The sequence below is a fragment of the Macrobrachium rosenbergii genome, chromosome 57, assembly GCF_040412425.1.
Source record: "Macrobrachium rosenbergii isolate ZJJX-2024 chromosome 57, ASM4041242v1, whole genome shotgun sequence".
Lineage (NCBI taxonomy): Eukaryota > Metazoa > Arthropoda > Malacostraca > Decapoda > Palaemonidae > Macrobrachium > Macrobrachium rosenbergii.
Window position 1 is genome coordinate 6622646 of NC_089797.1, and position 22745 is coordinate 6645390.

Consider the following 22745-nt stretch of genomic DNA (forward strand, 5'->3'; position numbering starts at 1 on the left):
ATTGTAATGACTGCAGTCCCAGACATGAATTTCATTCCGAGAGCCGGAGATAAATCTGATTCGCAGTTCGAAACTGAAAGACGACCTCCAAGTCTCTGTAACCCGAGAACTACCTGGACACCTCAGAGAGGACACTCTTGACAGCCCAAAAAGCGGCGCCACCCGGGCCCTAAAACCAACTCCACTATTTTTTTCTCTCCGAAATAAACGCGTCAGGATCACTGAGCTAGACAAGCTTATTATTATTATGATTATTATTACTGACAACAGACACTAACAACTTCGGCCTGAATTCAGCGATTAAATATCCACTCACATTATGGAAAGCAGAGAGAGAGAGAGAGAGAGAGAGAGAGAGAGAGAGAGAGATACACAATTGAGATTCCAGACTTTTTTTTATTTTTATGACTATAGGGGCGCCTCCGAGGCCCGAGACACTGACTGACTGATTGATTTGAATTAACGATGGCGAAGCGTGGCAGACTCCAAAAAAGGTATACTCTTCCCCCGTCCGGTGGGTCGAGTCTAATATGTACAGGCGAGACAGTCTGCCACAGCGAGAGGTATATGTCAACAAACACGAGAGAAGGAGGTGAACTGTGGGCTCCGATCGGGCGAGTCGAGCCTCGGTGGGGGCGACTTTCCAAAAAACGACTTTTCACAGGACGACTTTCCGTAGAACGACTTTTCGTAGAGCGACTTTTCTAAAAAAAAAAAAAAAAACGACTCTTCAGAAAACGCCCTTTCAAAGAACGACTTTTCTGAAAAATTTTCTTCAACGAATTTTCAGAAAACGACTTTTTCAAAGAACGACTTTTTCAAAGAACGACTTTTTCAAAGAACGACTTTTTCAAAGAACGACTCTTCAGAAAACGCCTTTTCAAAGAACGACTTTTCTGAAAACTTTTCTCAAACGAATTTTCAGAAAACGACTTTTTCAAAGAGCGACTTTTTCTTAAACGACTTTTTCTTAAACGACTTTTCCAAGAACGACCTCTTCTTCAACGACTTTTCTTTCAGCCCGTCCCGCGGAAAAAAGCATTGCAAGCGCTAAAGAGTGACGACTGTCGGTTTTATGCCTGACTCGTGATCCCGACTTTTTTATTTTTTTTATTTTTTTTCTTTTCGACTAACTAGGCCCCTAGTTCGTCACTTGCAGCAGGCTGGAGAGGAATGGATAAAAGAGACGTTTCACATTCGCTCAAAATGGTCATCGTATTGTCTTATTTGTCTTATCGTTTTTCATTTGTTCATTTTTTTTTCGGTTCTCGCACGTCTTCCTGTCAAGAAATCGCCCCTAAGAGTTCCTCCGCTTTGTTGAATTCAAGACTTTGTACGGAAAGTCAGCTTTTGCCAGTTTGTGAGGCTCTGTATCGACAATGAAGCTTGTATTGTTTCCTATATATACAGCATAAAAGCTGCGAACGAAGCTGCTTTTAGGCTGCTTTTACCAGCTTGCCGCTGCTTTCGATTCTGATTCCTTCCGAGCAATGAGAGCGTTGTGCTAACATGTTAAAACGGATTTTCAGCCTCGGTGTAAAAAAAAAAAAAAATGGCGTCGCTCATGACATTCAAACGAGCGTCCACTATGCACCAGATAAAACACTTTAAAAAATCCAGCAAGTCTTCTCATTACGGCTTCCAAAAAAAAAAAAAGACCCCATATTAGGAAGACAACACACTTAAACAGTACTTTACGCAGTCACTGACCGAGAATGCAGACGCTTGTGAATTAGAATTTTCCTCTGACGACAGGCAATAACAAAGATTTCCTTTGGCCATGATGTGGTGACGTCATTCGCGTTGTCGTCTCGTTCTCTACCGAATTTCGAAGTTGCTGATGACGTAATGTCGCAGTTTACGAATTTTTGGAAAGGAAGATTACAGGAAAGATCCGCGTCTTAAGAATGTAGAGGAAATATTTTTGTTAATTAACAGTCATATTATACTGATTAAAGACTCTGATATAGAGAATTATGTTTATCATAGTTACTTAAGTTACAATTTTATTTTGATAAATCCCGGGAAAACTTACTCTGAACGACGGCCAGTAATTATTGAAATAAATTTGCAAAATGCAATGTACAGTGTTGATATATATATATATATATATATATATATATATATATATATATATATATATATATATATATATATATATATATATATATATATATATATATATATATAAATCAAACACTTTCTGCTAGCAATTAGAAAACTGATGTTTTTGTTCACTGCCTTCCTAATAAATCATCCCATTTTTTTATAATAAAAACAATGAATGAACTCTGCTCGCGATCAGCTCGCGACACCGTTTGTCCAAGACCAGCTTTCACGAAGGAAGTTTTCCACAGCTTCAGATCGGACACAGACATATTTATACTCCTGGTCAAAGAATCCTAATAATATAAAACCTCTATGAACAAGAATTCACCAAGAGAATCACAGACTAGAGAATCACAATAGAATCAATTTCCACAAACGGCATAGCAATCGTCATCAATTAACAATATAATAACTCTGGTTATAAGCATCTCTATGATAACAGAATATATTGCGCTGCGTCTGCGAAGATTCAGATCGCAGCGTCTGGCGAAGAAAGTCACTCTCTCGTTCGGTGTCGATTTCTGTCCTGGATTGGCATTATGCGTCATTCATCAAATATATTCGTCTACGTCAATTGAGTGATAACAATCTATATATATATGGACATCTTTAAAGGCTATATGATTTCAAATGAGAATTTGGGGGAACATCTAGAAAACATTTACAACTAGATGATCGAACATTCGTCTAGAACGTAAAGAGACTTCCGAGTGAAGAAAAATATATTTGGAGGTGAATCTTTTTCGCTTTGTGAACAAGAAAGACACAGCGTTATTTATGTTGGTAATTAGGTTACTGGGTTAAATTTCTTTCGAAAATTTTATGAGACTGACTTGAGACTAGATAAAATAACTGGAAAATGCGTAGCGTTCAACAGAAAAACTACAATGGAAGTAAACATCTCTCTCCGAGGATGAATGACATACTCTGAACACCCAAACCTAACCTGAAAAGCCCTCTCTCCAAGTGTAGGAGGAGAGCAGAGTCCCAGACCCTGAGACCAAATGTCCCATCGCAGATCTCCGAGAAGACTGTACGACCTAACTCCACACGAGGGCGCATCCTTTCTCGCGGCGTTTTGCGTGAGTCGGAGGTCCTTGACTGAAGGACTTTTGAGAAGGAGTAGCCCCCCTAGGATTCAAGAAGGACGTGCCACCGGCACACCTGCTCGCCCTTCGAGTCTCTCATCTGGTTCCAGTGAGCGAGTTCCTCTTCTCCCGAACTGTTGAGACCGAGGGCGAACCAGCCAATCATGTCTTTGCGCTTCATGCTCCGCTTCGTGTACACTGACACCATCAAGGTTACGTCGGGCAGCTGAAACAGCGCAACCTGCGGCGGGAAGAAGAAGAGAGAGAGGTGGGGGAAATTGTTACCTGGATTGGTCAGACTAGCAGACCTTAGTTATGGACGGGTGTTTTTCTAATCGATAAACATGGGTACTGTGCTTCTAAATCCACACGCACACACACGAACAAATATATATATATTAACTTGATCACATACACAGTTGTTCTGTGCATTAGTAGAATTACTAAAAGGACCTCACTCAAACTGGATGGTATCTAATGGAGTATTCAATCACAGAAAGTTACAAGCTTTCTTGGACAAACAATCCTCATTATCAAGTATCCGTTAGATACCATCCAGTTTGAATGAGGTCCTTTTAGTAATATATATATATATATATATATATATATATATATATATATATATATATATATATCATATATATATATATATATATATATTATATATATATATATATATATATATATATATATATATATATATATATATATATATATATATATATACTCATATTCATATATACATATATATAATTATACATATATACATTCATATATATACAGTATATATTTATACACACATCTATATATATATACACACACATATGATCACCTCTTAATTTCAATTCCTTAATATTTTTGGATACATGTTCCACTGGAGACCTTAAATCCAAATCTGGAAACAAAATTAAGAAACTCCCAGAGAGAAGACTTCTCAGCAGCAGACTTGAACCTCCTTACACACAGTCACTCGCCTCTATCTTTCATATGCAGTTGCTTCCTTGATGATGATACACCTCCTTTCGAACACCTTTCACGCCACCTATCCAGCCTTTCCTAGATCTCCCTTTCCTCCTCCATCCCAAAACTCAGTTCTCTAGACACTTTCCCTCATCCAGACATGAAATATACATCTGGTCAACCAATTAATCTTGTTTTCACCGAACTACCGTAGTATCTCACATGCAAACTCTCCAATTCTATGTCTCAGTTTTCCTCCTAATAACCTCAACAATCACTTCCAGCAAAGTCTCCAACTTACACTAAGCCCTTCCACTGTGTTATCATTCTGCTCTGCCTCTCTTTTCTTTTCAGCATTCAACTGTTCTTCATAGTATTCACCCCATAATAATATTTTTTCCAAACAGCAGGTAATGCTTGGAAGCTAAATCTTAAATCTAACATTGATCACTATCTTAATTTTTCCCGGAGCTGAACCTGAATCAAACTGAGTCTTATTACCTGGAACATGAAGGTTTCCTTGAAGAGTGGGTTTGGTTGTCCGCGTCTGACGGAGGTTTTGCTGTGGGCGATCTCCTGTCCACTCGACGACATCAGCACAAGCTTCACGTACGTGTCCGGGGCGCGGGTATTGGCCATGTTCCTGAAATCATCACTGTTCCTGTAAAACGATTGCACAAGGCTGTTACTACACACACATACGTGCACAAGCTGCTACTGCGAACACGAGACATGTACTAAGAACTGATCTATGAGGGACAAAGAAATAGAATTCGTAGAAACACAAGTTAACTGGTCACGAGCACCAACTACCGAACTACGCACATCGAAGTACATGGTTTCAACTACCTGCCAACCAGCTATTACTGTGCAGCATCTACAGTGCATCAGAAATAAGAAATGGTTCAACTGTCAAATACATGATCTGCAAAAAAATAAAGGTTATGGCAAAAGTACAAGCTATTTACTCTGGGAGAATGTCTAAACAGGGGGAAGGGGGGGCACATGTTCATGACATTTTAGGACACCATCCTAAATTCAAGCTACTTTCTCCACGATGATGCTCAGTGTTGGGTAAGCGTCCTCCTACACCAGTGGTTCTCAATCTTTTTTTGAGTGATGGCACCCTAACTAATGTAATAATTACGGTGGCACCCCTTTTCTCCATCCCACCAAATCCAATGAATTAACTTGTTATTTAATAAATAAAATTATTATCCATATATATATATATATATATATATATATATATATATATATATATATATATATATATATATATATATATATATATATATATATATATATATAATAATTATATATATATATATATAACACTGATAATAATTATATGAAGACTTTGCAAATTTTTTTTTTACAAATGTTCATTGAGATGATCTAAGCAAGACAAAGTTCATGACGATCTTGCGGCACCCCTTGGCACTGTCTGTGGCACCCCAGGGTGCCACGGCACCCAGTTTGAGAATCACTGTCCTACACTATGCCTGCTTTCAGTCATGGAGTATATCTCCATTTTATTACAGAAGTCATTGGTAACAGTGAATCAAAACGTGTCTCACTTAGAGATACTTTACATCAACATAATACAAAACTAGTGTGTCCACACCAACAAAAATAATGGTCATGTAACAGAGGTTCGAAATTGCAAGATCTGATCCTAGTGACTGTACGTGCAGTTTGGAAGTTCAGACTGAGGTACCATCGTTCTGCTTGCCTGTTTAGCAAGAAATTCAATGCATACTCTACACATTTCTTAAGATAGCTTTCCTGCCTTATTCTGTTGTAAAAGCAAAGTTAGTCACTAGTGAATATCATTCGTGTAGTTTAACAGATGCCTAAGCTGCCCACACTAATGGTGACAGCCAGCAACTGCACTGGATAGAATTCATGAACACGAAAAGATTCAGTAACTCGAAGCACTAGGAAATACCTAAGGTCGCCTAATTACAATTAAATGTACATGGAAATCAGTTTCAGAAATCTTGGTATAAACTGGTTTATTATAGAACAAGATCTCCATAATTCCTGTTTTGCATCAAAATAGAAGAGACGATCCACATGACTATTAAATCATCGAAAGAAGACTGGCATAAGAATACTTGGAAACTGAAATGAAACATGTGCTCAAGTGTAACGAAGAATGTGCATATAACAGCAAAGTCAATTATAAGGTGCCTGGTCCTACCTGCAATTCAAGTTTGTGCTCTGGACTTTATTTAGCAAAGCTGCAAAAGCAGATGAGATGGAAACAAGCAGTGATATCAGTGACGTACATGGAACAATTTGTAAGGACAGTATTTTCCATCTGCATACACTCTTGTGTCTAAATATGTGTATCTTAAGAAGCCGCAATGGTAAATTTCTTGTATCCTCTCTGAAGACCTTGAATCAGCATAAGAGCTTTACAATAAATGCTAAAGTTTCGACTCAGACTTCAAACCCGTGTTATTACGAACAACTCAGACATTGCAACATTTACATCAGCCATACTACTCTTCGTATACGACTGGTCTTGTTCCCTTGGATCCATATTTGAATTGCTAAGATGAGAAATGGAGATTATAAATATTCATAGCGTAGTTCCTCTTACAATTCAGGCTTTCTGGAATGGTGTGATTAAAGTGTTATTGTGATGGATATTGAAATTCTGCCTCTGCTCTATGCGTAAATATTCATATTCGCCATGACGGACTGTAGAATTGTCTTCCTTTTTTTTCAGTCTTTCACACTTTCCATGCTTGTGTTTTTAGTGACTTATCCCGCAATCTTCATTCTTAGAAGGCTGGTGATGAAGGCAGCAGCGAAACAAGAGTTAAAATGTTTCTAAATGGATGCAGCTGTAGTTAACATGACATCAGTTGCTGTTCTTCTAGATTGGGAGTGGGACAACTTTTTTACTGCATAACAAAAAAAGAAGTAATGTCCTCTCAAGGTTCAATCCCAGGTCTCAGAGCTTCTTGCCTATTGTCCTAACATTCAGAGGGCTTTTGGAGATAACTCCAACAGAAAAGCATCGTTAAATTAGGGCCAAATGGCCCAGTATCTTTTAAGTGTTCAAGCCAGATCAACAATTTTGAATCTGCAGTCAACCTATAACTCCATGGGATGCTTTCATTCCGCTTACCTTCTACTTGATTATCTGTTTCCATTACGGAACCTGCTTCTGCTAACAAGCTGTTTAACTATTTGTTTACCTAATTTCATTAATTTAATAGAGTTCTGCGTCTCGTCTTACTACCAGCACTTCATTGGTTTTCTTTATCATGATTGAAAGACATTTTGGTTTCTTTACTTTATTTATTTTAATAAGAAATTTGAGAAAACGACTGATATACTGCTAGATCTGCTAGATAATGGAAACTTTACTGGAGCTACATTGTCGACAGAATTGGCACTGAAAAGTTCTCTCTGCCTAAACAGTATGAAAACTAAAGCCTACACAGACAACAACCAAGGTAATGATAATAATAGTGATGGCAGTACAGTACAGGCAAAAGTAAAACTTAAGAGAGAGAGAGAGAGATAGGAAAACCCATCTTTTTTCTTGTGTTAGTGAAGAAGCTCCTATATACTCCCATATTTAACTTCAATATAAACTTTTCAAATCACATTTCATTTCTCAAAACTTATGACATCTTTAAACATTACAGACACTAAGAAAAAACTCATTCTTTGTAAGGAATTGATGACTTCACTGCCCTTGCAATTACACTGCACGCATCTTACAAACACAGACAGGGCAGTCAGTAAAAACCATGAAAAAGAAAATAAAAAAGATCAAAGGAGATGGATCAAGCTCAACATACAATTTGGTGTCTTCTGGCTATTGGGGGGTTCCTAGGCTTAACACTCTACAAAAAAATGCCAAGCATCAAAAAGTCAAACTAACTGAAAACCTAATCTAGTTCTCACAATCACTGGGACCTGGATTCCACTGGATCAGACAAGCTACAGATCTAATCTGAGACTCTCTGTAGGGGCGGACAGGAGGAACTTTAGAGGCTGAGGGAGGGGGGAAGAGGAAGAGGCCTTGGACAACATAAGGGTGTGTTCACACTACAGGAAAACATGTCATAAATACCAGTCAGCAACTTGTCGCACAAACATCACATACAGGTTTAGTACGAGACAACAACTTATTGGTGTTCTTAACCATTGCTTCAGAAGATTATCCAGCATTTGTCAAAGGTAAGGTCCATTCTTCACTTACGGTCGTTGGCTTGTTTTCAACATGCCTGTGATATGTATGTGACAAGTTTCCAACATGTGTTTATGAAATCTTTTACTGAAGTGTGGACACACCAGAAGAGGTCGACGGAGCTAGTAAAAATCGAACTAATCTCGGAAAATGAGAGAGATGACAAAAATAGTGGCTAAAAATCTATCGGAATCTATCGTGTCTTTTCTGTCAGACAGGGGCAAGGGGGAAAGGAAGAGAACCCAAAGCACCTCATAATTGGCCCTGCTCGTCGAATATCCCTGGGTAAGACTCTCCACAGTCCAGGAGGAATTACACTATCGATGTCGTTACTGGAAAGTATGGTGCAAACACAGACAAGTGAGCACAGACGCACACAGACGAAAAGAAAGAAAGAAAAAAAAAACAAGTAACATACAAAGGCAGAAAGTAAACAAATGGAATTTTAATGGATATAGTGAAATTTACCAAGAGCCTTAATGGATGTTTATGTCAGATGCAAAAGATACATGCAGAGTATAAACATTGCTTCATTACTTGAAAGGCATCATATATACACATTTTATATATATACTTGTATATATATACAAATATATCTACATGTAAATACTTAAGCATTCTTTAAAAAACTTAGCCAAATAGTTATAAATTGTTGTTTTCAAGATTCCTGTGCATTGGGTAACAGCGGAATGGGCCTTTCGGAAAAGTTAACCTAAAAGACAGGCTACACTGTATATATATACATACATATATATATATATATATATATATATATATATATATATATATATATATATATATATATATATATATATATATATATAATGTATGTATATACATACACAGTATAGGTATATATATACACACACACACACACACACATATATATATATATATATATATATATATATATATATATATATATATATATATATATATACACTGGAATGGTGATTTTAAGTTTGCTAATGTTTTAATCATTTAAAAAATACAAAAAAAGTTCATCCAATGTTATTTAGCAGTCTTCACCCTAGAAAACTGCTTAAATTTAGATAATTACATAACCGAGAATATTATATTTATCTTGTTCTTTTTACGCTCTAAGTTCAATAAAAAGTGGAACATTAAATTCCAACTGCTTGCTAATAAGCTTCAAATGTGTTTGCTTGAAGGAATAAGATATACCAGAGATATGCCAATTCTTGGTGAAACTATGAGAAAGACAAGTCGGTGAAAGTAGTGAGAATCGTCAGATACTGGCGAGAGGGATTCATGAATGACTCAAAGTTGGTGTAAGTTTGGTGTAAGTGTTTTTAATAAACGAATCCTAGCTAAAAAGAGAGAAAAACACGTTAACTACAAAGATTAAAGGGTCACGCTCCGTAAAAAAAAACTGCTGGTGCCTCCTTTGACGTAGGCAAAAATTATCTACTTGGTGAAAGCAATGAGGTTCATCCTGTCCTGGTGAAAGTACTTGAACAAAAACATAGTAATGTGGATAAATTTAGCCGCTGAACATTGAAGAGGTAGCCTAGCACTTGTTAAGTTGCTATTGAAGCAGAAAGCGCATCAGAACGCCAAGCTAAAGCATTGGTTTATAGCCATCATTTCTAGATAAGTGGCCCCGTCTGGGTATTACTTACTGACTTGGACAATTACAACCAAAATTCTTTGGTCTTTAAGACGCAAATATATACGGAACATTTCATTACACAACTTATCAATTATGACGAAAGTGATACATCTTCAAAGGAATATTTCTAACCAAGAAAAGACACTTTCAAGATTACACAGAGCCAGGGTTATCCGTTTAGAAGTTTTGCTGTACTGAGGAAACTTCAGGAAACGAATTCATGGATTTCTGATGAAACTCAAGACAATAAACTAAAGACAATAAAGAAAATGTTCTGCTGTTAATATGCAGTAATTTTGTCCTGTATCTTTATGTATCATATATCAGCTAAAATGATGGTAATAATTTCCCATCAAGCTTTTGTTCACAGTCGCCTGATTTCCAAGACGAAAAGACAGCTTTTAAATCAGCATAATCTAATTTATTTATACAGTTTTCTTTTTTAATCAGCACAATCCAATTCATTTATACCATTTTTTAACTGTTTCTGGAACCTGCAGTAGACCTTCGGACCCTAGAGTGAGTGGCAATTCGTCACAATGAGGCCTGAGAACTCCTATAGTGTTAGTAAAATAGCTATACTGTATTGTTATCTTTAATCACCTTTAAATGTCGATGAACCCATAACTGACCTTATAGGTCATGTGCTAGTGGTAATGGGTGATAATGTTACCTGTGAGCCATCAATGTAAGTTCAGTTTCAGTCAGATTAACTCTCGCGATTTTCTAAATTCCACTGAAATGACTCAGTGATTCAGTTTACAAAGAATGAGGAAACGAAACTACGTCACGAAATAAACTCAAGAATAAGAAGGGTAACACGTAACGGTTTAAAAAGGGTGAAATGAGAGAAAAAAAATAAAATCTGGTTACAGATGGGAGAGGCAACAGGTCCTGGTGAAAGTATTCAATAGAGTCAAACTGGTGAATGTAGAGAAAAGTGACCGAGAATGAAGGAATTCTGCGAATATCGGCCTACCAAAGATTCCCAAGTCTGAGTATACTACTCTTGCAATCTCTCTCTCTAGATACTGTGCAAAGAGTGATGACTTGTACGAATTTTCGGGTCATTTAGAAAAAAACCAGAACAACGGCAATAAATTAATAAAAAAATATATATATATTCAAAAAGCAAATGTGCTTTGATGAGCCTGTGCAAATAAACAGCCACATGCAATGTGCAAGTAATTTGAAAAAGAGAAATAACAAATCTATCGTAACGGCCGAGGTTAATGTCTGACCTGAAATGTGACCCCTTGATGACCTCGACTGCCAGCCTGCCTGTGGTTCCGTTGTAGGTCAGGCCCACCAGCAGCTCTGGGACCCCGCTGTGGACAGAGTGTGTGGACCCCGTCGAATCGCTCCGGGTTAGACTGCACACTTCGCTTCGGCTCTCCGAACGCTGAAAAGGGCGGGGGAGGGGCGTTAGGCTACGTGGAAATCCTCTGCGAAACTTGAAAAAGATAACACAAATTGGGGAACAGATGGATTTAAGAAGTTTCCTGAATATATTTGTTTTCCAATGTGTGTTTTTTTTTATTTCCTGAATATACTTGTTTTCCAATGTGTGTTTTTTTTTAATTTCCTTAATATATTTATTTTTCAAGGTGTGTTTTTTTATTTCCTGAATGTATTTGTTTTCCAATGTGTGGCTTTTCAAGTTTCAAATTTCAACACTGATCTGTTATCAAAATGGTCTATAATTATGCTAAATTCTTTTGCTGTATTCTTTGGAATAAAGTAAATTTGAAGTTCACAGACTTCGAGCTTGTTCTTGGAAAATATACGTACATTTTGTCTTTTAAAGTATTGTATTTAAAATTACAACATTCGCATCTGAATGCTATTACAGACAAGAAGTAATGTGGTTACCAAAATAAATAAAAATCAAATTTGCCTGCAATAAGGGCATAAACAAATGATAACTGTAAATACTAACATGAAATTCTCACTTACATTCACCCTTGCATTTCAAGATGTATTAAAATGATCATTCACAGAAATCTCACCTCATTTGGAAATTTTAATGTCATTTACCTAAAATAATGTTGATATTGATGAATTTTACATTTGAAAATTCCTAATCTATTTTCGCCCTTGACCTTCAAGAGGTATTAAAATGACTATTAATAAAAATCTCATTTCGCTGAGAATTTCAGTGTCATTTGCTTGTATTAAGTAGTGAAATAATATAGAATAATGTCAATTTTGTATCTATCTTCTATTCAGCTGCAATTACAGATTAATGACAGTCGTTCTGGAACAAGTTGGGTAAAGCTTTCATTTGATTGTCCTCTCTCTCTCTCTCTCTCTCTCTCTCTCCACCGTGCTGCATACTTAATGTCATTTGATTGTATTATGCAGTGAAATTTACCTAAAATAATGTATATTTTGATAAATTTTATATTCAGTTGCAACTGGAATACATAATCTCTCTCTCTCTTTATATTCAGTTGCAACTGGAATACATAATCTCTCTCTCTCTCTCTCTTTATATTCAGTTGCAACTGGAATACATAATCTCTCTCTCTCTCTTTATATTCAGTTGCAACTGGAATACATAATCTCTCTCTCTCTCTTTATATTCAGTTGCAAATGGAATACATAATCTCTCTCTCTCTCTCTCTCTTTATATTCAGTTGCAACTGGAATACATAATCTCTCTCTCTCTCTCTCTCTCTCTCTCTACTCACAGCTAAGTTTGCCCTGGGCTCGAGGGTGAGCCAGAAGGTGTTCCCAAGCGTGAGGTTGATGGAGGCGAAGGGCATGATGACCTCGCCCACCATCTTCTCCCGGCGCATGCGCTCACAGCCGTACAGACGCAGACGGACGCCCAGTTGCTGAACGTCTTCTGCGGTGGGAGAATAGAGGATATTGTAGAATTCAAGGCAAAGGCCAAGCGCTGGGACCTATGAGGCCACTAATTACTGAAGCTAAGTATACCTTAGTTTAACCAGACGTGGTTAAGAACCAACTGGTTACCTAGCAACGGGACCTACAGCCTATTGTGGAATCCGAACCACATTATAACGAGAAATGAATTTCTATCACCAGAAATAAATTCCTCTAATTCTTCACTGGCCGGTCGGAGAATCGAACGCGGGACCAACAGAGTGCTAGCCGAGAACGATACCAGCCCGTCCGATGAGGAACTACTAATTACTGAAAAGGAAACAGTTGCACTAAGAATCAACTGTTGGGAGAAGGTTGGGGAAAGTACGATGGAAGAGAATATGAATGGAGGTACAGTAAAAACAAATTAAAGGGGGTTGCAGTTAGGGGCAGAAGGAATGCTGTATACAACCTTCAGTAATGCCTACAGTGCACCGCATGAAATGCACTGACGGCACTACCCCCTCGCGGGAGCTGTGATGGGAGGAATGTGAAGAGTATCATTATTATGTGATTTATGTGAACTCATGGGGTCACAGGTTAACCAAACTGAGTCAATGAATAACTGTAAGTGCTCGGTTTTGGGTTGACTAAAAAGGAAGCATGGTTAATTTTTGGGGTATCTGGTTCGTTAAAAGAAGGTATATGGTTAATCTGTGGAGTACTAGGTTAACTAAAGTGGGTTAATGGCTAACCAAGAAATTTCGTGGTGATTGGCTAGCTAAAAGGAGAACATAGCTAATTAAAAAGATATTGATATTATTATTATTATTATTATTATTATTATTATTATTATCCAGAAGATGAACCCTATTTATATGGAACAAGCCCGCAGGGGCCATTGACTCGGAATTCAGGCTTCCAAAGAAGATGGTGTTTGTTTGAAAGAAGTAACTGAGGGCAATAGGAAATACAGAAAGAAGAGATTACACATAAAAAAGAAAAAATACATGAACAAATCAATAAATCACTAGATAAAAACATAAGCATATCAATAAAATAAAAGAACTGCATTAAGGTAGAAACATTCTAATATTTTAATATTTAGTTTAAAAACCCGAAGAACATTTAATCACGCCTCTTTTTCTATGTTACTTGAAGTTATTAACAGCCCACACCCGAACTGCTAAAACGAAGATAAGGAAGTCAGTGACCTCTGAATGACTCGGCATCTCACCTGGATTGACTTTGGTGAAGACGAAAGCTTCGTTGAATTGTGGATTGTCTCCGGGTCTGATGCGGGTCTTGTGTTTTTGCTTCCTTCCGGGCAACAGTAGGACCCTGACCTGAAAAGCAGAGAAGAATAGAATGGAATAGGGAATTGGGGCCAGGCGCTGGGACCTAAGAGGTCATTCAGCGCCGAAAGGGAAATTGAGAGTAAAAAGGTCTGAAAGGTGTAACAGGAGGAAAACCTCAAAGCAGTAGCACTTTGAAACAATTGTTAGGAGAGGGTTGAGGAAAGTATGATGAGAGAAAGAGAATACGAACGGAGGTACAGTAAAATGAATGAAAGGGGTTGCAGCTAGGCACTACCCCCTACGGAGGAAAAAGGCAGATAGGGATAAAAGAATCAATATAAGATATAAATATTCGTTTACGTAAGGAGAATGACAGAGCTAGAGTTGGAGAATAGAATGATATATGAAATTAAAATGGTATTGTTCGAAAGTGAGATAGAGTAAATATAGTCACGTTACTGAATCACAGCCCTGATAAGCAGACAGAGAGAGAGAGAGAGAGAGAGAGAGAGAGAGAGAGAGAGAGAGAGAGAGAGAGAGAGAGAGTCAAAACGGTCGCGTTACACAATCCAAAGAGGATATCACTGGTCAGACATTGCCTTTGGGAAATAAAACTAAATTTTAACTACCAGCTGGGTCCGAGTGCGGAGGTCAACATATTTTTCTCCATCATAACATTATTGTCACTTTCGGGCAGCTATGATGAGGAGTTATGAATCTGAAGTGGAATTCATTTATAGTATTAATTTGAACCAAAAGAGTTCCACACATTGAAGCACGAGACTCTAAAAATATATAAAAGGAACGTGGCAATCAGATATACATAAAAGTATACAGATAGAATATAATTAGAAAACAATCAACCCTCTTCATATGAAGAATGAAAAAAGCTGGACTTGAGCTCTTGACACCACAACTAAAGGTTCTTGGCTGCGTCCTTTCATCCATTCCCTGCCCAACTTCTTTGACTTTGTGTGAATGTCGCATCCAAAATACTTCAAGAGGAAGTAAGCTTAATTACATCACTTTCATCAAAAACAATCCAGCGAAACTACCCAAGAACACTCTTCTGTATTCTCTGATATTAAGGGGAAACTGAAACTGAACGAGTAGCCCCATGCATATATCTAGCCAACCCAGTGCGGAATAAACAGAGACACACGGAAGAAGAAGAAGAAAGAACAACGATCTTTATCTTGAAAGATTTGCTAGCTATGGGAGTCAACAACAGAAGTAGGAAATGAGTTCCAAAGCCACTAAATGTGGAAGGAATGAGCCATGAACTTTAATCTAGTGTGGTTAGTTAGGAGAGCCAACAACAGAGGCAGAAAGCGAGTTCCAAAGCCACTAAATTATGAAAAAAATAAGCCATGAAACTTAATCTAGCTATATGAAAGCTGACTTCATGCCCCCATAAACTGACTTGCTCAATAAAATAAGGTAATACCCGAAGAATACCTCCTTTACCTGGGTATTGGTGAAGGAAGATGATAGAAGGATATCTCCTTTACCTGGGTATTGGTGAAGGAGGATGACTGAAGGATATCTCCTTTACCTGGGTATTGGTGAAGGAGGATGACTGAAGGATGTCTCCTTTACCTGGGTATTGGTGAAGGAAGATGACTGAAGGATATCTCCTTTACCTGGGTATTGGTGAAGGAGGATGACTGAAGGATATCTCCTTTACCTGGGTATTGGTGAAGGAGGATGACTGAAGGATATCTCCTTTACCTGGGTATTGGTGAAGGAAGATGATAGAAGGATATCTCCTTTACCTGGGTATTGGTGAAGGAAGATGATAGAAGGATATCTCCTTTACCTGGGTATTGGTGAAGGAGGATGACTGAAGGATATCTCCTTTACCTGGGTATTGGTGAAGGAGGATGACTGAAGGATGTCTCCTTTACCTGGGTATTGGTGAAGGAAGATGATAGAAGGATATCTCCTTTACCTGGGTATTAGTGGCCCCTCCCCTCTCTTTGCTGGGCAGGTCCTTCGCCTGGAGGATGTGGACCGTCAGGGTTTTCGTTGGAAGGTCGTAGGCGAAACCGGCTTCCACAGAACCGCACCTCGCGAGGAGGGCCTCTCCGGCCAGGCCGTCCTCGCCTCCCTGCGAGGGAGTGAGTGAGACAATTTGGTGAAAACTGTGTCAGTGGTCAAGAAGATTATTACTGTGAAGAAACTACATAATGAAGTCAGTGTAAATATATATATATACATATATATATATACATATACATATACACATACAATACAGTGGCGGCAAAAATAATGGTAACATATTACACAAAATAATAGCAAACTACTGTGGACAATTAAACAAACAGAAATCTGTACTTATTTATTATTCATATACATGAATTAATACTTCGTCATCTCTCCCTTAGCCTGTACAGCCTGGATGCGCTTAGGCATGGAATCACAAGGATCATGAAATATTGAGGGTCCCTCTTAGTGCACCAGGTCAGCTTAATCTCATTCTTAAGCTCATCCATATTTGAGGGCTGGGCACCTGCAACTTTGTCTTTAATAACTTTCTAGGCATTTTCAATTGGGTTTAAGTCAGGTGAATGTCCTGGCCACTCTAAAACAGATACATTGTTGTCTGCAAGCCACTTTGTTACTGTCTTAGTCTTGTGACATGGAGCCCCACCATGCATAAACAATGCAGAAGCATGTAACCTGTAAAACTCTAACATGTGGTCCTTAAGCATTTCTAAATATGTTGTTCCTTTCATTGTTTCCCCCTTAGGCAAGAAATACAACCCAGCTCTACCCAATTTACCGGTAAATGCCCCCCACACCATAACACTCTGTGGATGCTTCACGATTTCTACGGTAAACTTGTGATGATATCGGGACACACTCTTGGGCCTCCTCACAATATTGCTGGCATTTCTAACCATTCTAAAGGTTGGTTCATCTGAGAACATAACGTCACACCATTGTTCCATGGTCCAGTCTTTATATTTCCTACAGAAAGCCAGCCTTTTCTTCTTCATGCCATCTGTGAGGAGCGGCTTCTTTGCAGCACGGCGGCATGGTAGTCCCAGGTCACGCTGCAGACGATGTCGTATCGTACGAACAGCGACGTTTCCAAGCAGATCAGGATGCATTTTTTTGAGTGCAGCCGCTGTAATTGAAGGATTATTCAATACTTCCCTCTTCAGAATTTTATCTGTCCTCGGAGAGGTCTTCTTCTTCCGTCCACAACCTGGTTTCCGCTGTGGCACCACTCCTGGTGGGAGACCAGCTGCCGCCTTTTTCAAACTGTAAATAGCTTGGCGAGAGACACCAATATCTCTGGCCACACGAATCACAGAGACTTCCTGCTCCAGCTGGGCAAGGGCACGGGCCTTTTCTTCATTTGTAAGCTTATGGCGTCCCATTATGTCAACGACAAACTGAGCTGTAGGCCGCCAAAGATGACTGAAAAATATCAGGGGCTGATGAATAATTAACAAATTCCTTACACCAACAGCTATATAATATGGGTTATGCCAACCATACGACAAATCTCTGGTGACAGTGGTATGGCAGCCGCACAATTTTGAAGTTAACAAACATTTGATGTTAAGATTATATTTGCTTTTTTGCTGTAAACATTAATTTTGTTGCCACTGTATATATATATATACACATATGTACATATACACATACAATATATATATATATATATATATATATATATATATATATATATATATATATAAGACGATAGTTTTCTGAAGCTGCTTTAGCTCTCTTTAATGGAATGAGACAATTTGGTGAAAACCTGTGTCAGTGATCAAGAATATTAATTATTATTATTTTGAAGAAATCCGCACAATGATGTCAGTGTAGATGTATTAGAAATATATTTAAACAGAGTTTTCGAGAGATTGTAAATTATATATATTAAAAAATTATATATTATATATGTATATATTATATATATATATATATATATATATATATATATATATATATATATATATAATGATGATGAGAACCTCCTCTGAGAATGAGAAACTGATCACGATGATATATATATATTATTATATATATATATATATATATTATTATATATATATATATTACATTATATTTACACTGACATCATTGTGATGAATGATGATTATGAGATTCTTATAAATATTACCCGTTAATTATTCAGTGAATGATGATGATGATCACGATTATTATTATTATTATAATTATTATTATCATGATGATGATGATGATGACGATGGTACCCACCGGCTGATAGCCTTCGTCGTAGGGCGACCTGTTGGGCGACATCTGCCGGTATGCCCTGGGGTCCCTGTGTCGCAGCGCCCGATGCGTTAGGAGGTCGTCGTCGCCGCTGGTCGTCGAACCCGACGAAGAGGCCGACGAGGACGACACCCCCACTCCCACGCCCACGGGGTCCTCCTCCCCCCCACCTCCTCCTCCTCCTCCTCCTCCTCCGACGCCGCCGCCGCCTCCGCCGCCCCCAACGCCCGCTCGCCCCTTCTCAGCGAGCGAGATGAGGTCGCTTGTCGTGTCGCAGCCACAACCATCGCCTCGACCTGGGAATGAGTTGAATAAAGAGGTTTTAAGATGGTTTGGTCATGGGGAGAGAATGGTAAATAGGTTATTGCTAAGATGAAAAATTAGCACAGATTTTTTTAAGGTGGTCTGGTCATGGGGAAAGAATGGTAAATAGGTTACTGGTAAAATTAAACATTCGCAGTAATTCAATTTCAGCTGGATTGGTGGGTTGGTCATGGGGAAAGAATGGTAAATAGCTTACTCTTAAAATTAAACATTACCAGAGAATTATTTTCAGGTGGACTGGTCATGGGGAGAGAATGTTAATTAGCTTTCCTGTAAGATTAAACAATAGCACAGATTTATTTTCTGGTGGTTTGGTCATGGGGAGAGAATGGTAGTTAGGTTATCAATTAAATTAAACATTAGCAAGGATTTATTTTCAGGTGGATTGGTCATGGGGGTTTATTTTCTGGTGGTTTGGTCATGGGGAGAGAATGGTAAATAGGTTATCAGTAAGATAAAACATTAGCAGAGATTATTTTAAGGTAGTTTGGTCATGGGGAGAGAATGGTAAATACGTTACCAGTAAACTTAAGCAATAGCAGAAATTATTTCCAAGGTGGTTTGGTCATATGGAGAGGATGGAAGAAGAGACTGAAAATAATATACATTTTGGAAGTCTTAGCAAGTTAGCAAATTGAAAACTGATGATGGGAAGCGATCGAGCCAAAGTCCCTGAGGTGGTCAAATCATATGGAGAAACTTGGAGAACAAAGCGTAATAATATATTTATATATAAAGCATATATAGGAGTGTTACATTATAAACATCTTATTGGAAGTCTCGGAAAGGCAGTAAGAAGATGATAAATGACAGTGAGAGATAAAACCAAAGTCACTGAGGTGATCAAATCATGTGGAGAAACTAGGAGAGCAAGGTGTAACAATACATGTTAAGCATATGTACGAGTAACCCATTACAACCATCTGATGTCATACCTGCAGAGACCCCTTCCTCAGGAGCCGAATATTGCGAGGAGGATCGCGACGGTCCGAGCTGATGGTAATTGAGGTGATTGTAGTGATTGTAGGAGTGGTAGGAGGAGGAGGATGCATGACTGGAATGGGGGACGTGGGTGTGATTGTGGGAGTGGTGATTGTGGTGGGCATGATTCGAGTGGTGGTGGTGGTGGTGGTGATGGCTGTTGTCGCGCAGAGCCGATGGGAAGCTCTTCGAGGTCGACAGGCGGTTCGTTATTTCCTCCTCCGAGTCGCTCGAGCTCTCCCCATCGCCGTAGTTGTAAGCCGCACCTGGCCCCACACAAGAGAACACCGAGTCGTTACTTTCATGTGAAACGTCGTATAAACAAAGTGGTCACTTCCATGTCATATACATGATATAGACATGATATAAACAAAGTAGTCACTTCCATGTCATACAGAACATGATATAAACAAAGTGGTCACTTCCATGTCATATATAACATGATATAAACAAAGTGGTCACTTCCATGTCATATATAACATGATATAAACAAAGTGGTCACTCCTGTGTCATATATAACAAGATAGAAACAAAGTTGTCGCTTCCATGTCACATATAACATGATATAGAACATGATATAAACAAAGTAGTCACTTCCATGTCATATAACATGATATAAACAAAATGGTCACTTCCATGTCATATATAACATGATATAAGCAAAGTGGTCACTTCCATGTCATATATGTCACGATATAAACAGTGGTCATTTCCATATCATATATAACATGATATAAACGAAGTGGTCACTTCCATGTCATATACAACAAGGTATAAACAAAGTTGTCACTTCCATGTCAAATATAACATGATACAAAGTGTTCACTTCTATGTCATATACAACAAGATATAAACAGTTGTCACTTCCATGTCATAGATAACATGATATAGGCAAAGTGGTCACTTCCATGTCATATATAACATGATTATAAGCAAATTGGTCACTTCCATGTCATATATAACATGATATAAGCAAAGTGGTCACTTCCATGTCATATATATAACATGATATAGAACATGATATAAACAAAGTGGTCTCTTCCACATGATACATTACATAATATAAACAAAGGGGTCACTTCCGTGTGATAGGTAACATAAAATAAACAAAGTGGTTACTTCCATGTGATACATAACGTAATATAAAAAACTGGTCACTTCCATGTGATACATTATGTAATACAAAAAAGTGGTCACTTTCATGGAATGCATAATATGAACAAAGGGTTCACTTCCATATGTTCATAACATAATGTAAGCTTTCTAGGGTTTTACAAGGCTATATTCTAGTGATGATTTGCACCAAGCCCTCACTCTATGTAGGCCTGAGGTACCCACCAAAGTCAACTTTGCAAACCAGTAAAACCTACCCTAACCTGATCTAACCTAACCAGATACTACATGACCTGACCGTATGGTCATCAAAAATACAAATATAAAATTAAAACTGGTAAGAGTAACCAGTAACTCTACATAGAAGATTCCAAAGCACACTGTAATGTGTGTTCCATGATATCCTGAGCTTTTGTTGACCTAAGTCCTAAGAAATAAATTATTTGCCAGGTACTTTAACTGGTACTTCAAGTGTGGTCAGTCACATCAATGGAAGAGCAGACATTGCGCTAGTAACCTCCTCTAGTAAAGGACGTCTGAATTTGACAGGTATATGTACAGTATGTGTGAGGTGAACTAGACAATTTATGTTCACCTTTGTAGCAATGGGCGTTAGCTAAACCTTGCTAGACTCTTTCTTACGCTCGTTAGAATCCTGCCACGTATATATAAAAGTTTAACTGCTGCAAAAGCCCTCTTATCCTCTCGAATTCCTCACAATTTTTGGATACGCTTGTCACCACAAAGCCTAAGATCCAAATGTAAGAATTTCTTCACATTCTTCCATCTGGATCTGAGGTTTTGTAGTGACATGCGTATCCCGAGAGAGAGAGAGAGAGAGAGAGAGAGAGAGAGAGAGAGAGAGAGAAGAGAGCTGGTAAAAAGTGACCAGTAGACTAACTATATGTGTGTGTGTGGGTGTGTATATGTATATATATATATATATATATATATATATATATATATATATATATATATATATATATATATATATATATATATATATATATATATATAAGAGAGAGAGAGAGAGAGAGAGAGAGAGAGAGAGAGAGAGAGAGAGAGAGAGAGAGAGAGAGAGAAAACAAGAGAATTAAAGCTGGAAGGTCGAGCTCTTTAAAGTAGCATTACCATGAACAAGGTTAAGCAAAGAGACCGGTTAACCTTGACCTTTGAATTTCGTGGAAAGTGCAAAAGGAGGATCAGTATCTAAAATGACATTTAAAGGTATCAAGACGATGAGTCTGTAAGTCTCGAAGTCGTCGTACACTTAAGACCATTTCGACCAAGAAGTTTATTTGTAAGTGTATTTTCCTTATCCCTTATCTCACAGCTTTGCGACTAAGTCCTGGCTCTTCTCTCTCTGATATCTCACTGCAAATACCACATAATATCAAATAACCACAGACTTAATCACATGGCTGGGGAGGTGTAACACTCCCATTGTCCCAGACCAGTTTTAGCATCAAACCATGCACTCTCCTGTCTCCATATTCTAATGTGGGCTATGCTTTCATGATAGGATGTTTCTTTTGCCTCTCTGCTGATTCTGTGAAGCTTTTTCCAGCTCTATGTATGCTGCAAACAGCTTTTTTTTCCCTTTTACCTTCAAAGAATTTCTCACATAACTTTCCAACAGCATATATATATATATATATATATATATATATATATATATATATATATATATATATATATATATATATATGCATATATATATATATATTTGATATATGTATATATGAATATATGTACATTTACGCATATTTAAAAATATATACATATATATGTATGTATATATATACATATATACCATACGTTTTTTCCTTTAGAGAGAGGAGGCTCCAAATGATTTTAGCTTCCAGGATCCCTGAAAATTTTGGTAGACGAGACTGCTAGCCTATCTCCTTAACCGTAACCTCTACCGACGCAGT

At 37.9% G+C, this 22745-nt stretch overlaps 1 protein-coding gene across 3 annotated transcripts in view; it reads right to left on the reverse strand.

The window, feature by feature from the left end:
* Positions 1-716: 716 nt before the first annotated feature.
* The window catches only part of Syt14 (Synaptotagmin 14), a 60409-nt gene continuing 38380 nt past the window's right edge, over positions 717-22745 (reverse strand). The window contains exons 3-11 of one of the 3 annotated variants that reach the window (XM_067101547.1): positions 19653-19964; positions 18379-18689; positions 16091-16249; positions 14079-14187; positions 12703-12860; positions 11251-11411; positions 8628-8708; positions 4659-4800; positions 717-3438 (exon numbers count right to left, since the gene is read on the reverse strand). In XM_067101547.1, the coding sequence (XP_066957648.1) occupies positions 3241-3438; positions 4659-4800; positions 8628-8708; positions 11251-11411; positions 12703-12860; positions 14079-14187; positions 16091-16249; positions 18379-18689; positions 19653-19964 (1631 nt within the window). In that variant the 3' untranslated portion in view covers positions 717-3240. Of the gene's footprint in view, positions 3439-4658; positions 4819-8627; positions 8709-11250; positions 11412-12702; positions 12861-14078; positions 14188-16090; positions 16250-18378; positions 18690-19652; positions 19965-22745 lie in introns of all 3 variants that reach the window. The other 2 variants (XM_067101549.1, XM_067101548.1) reach the window with 2 other exon arrangements.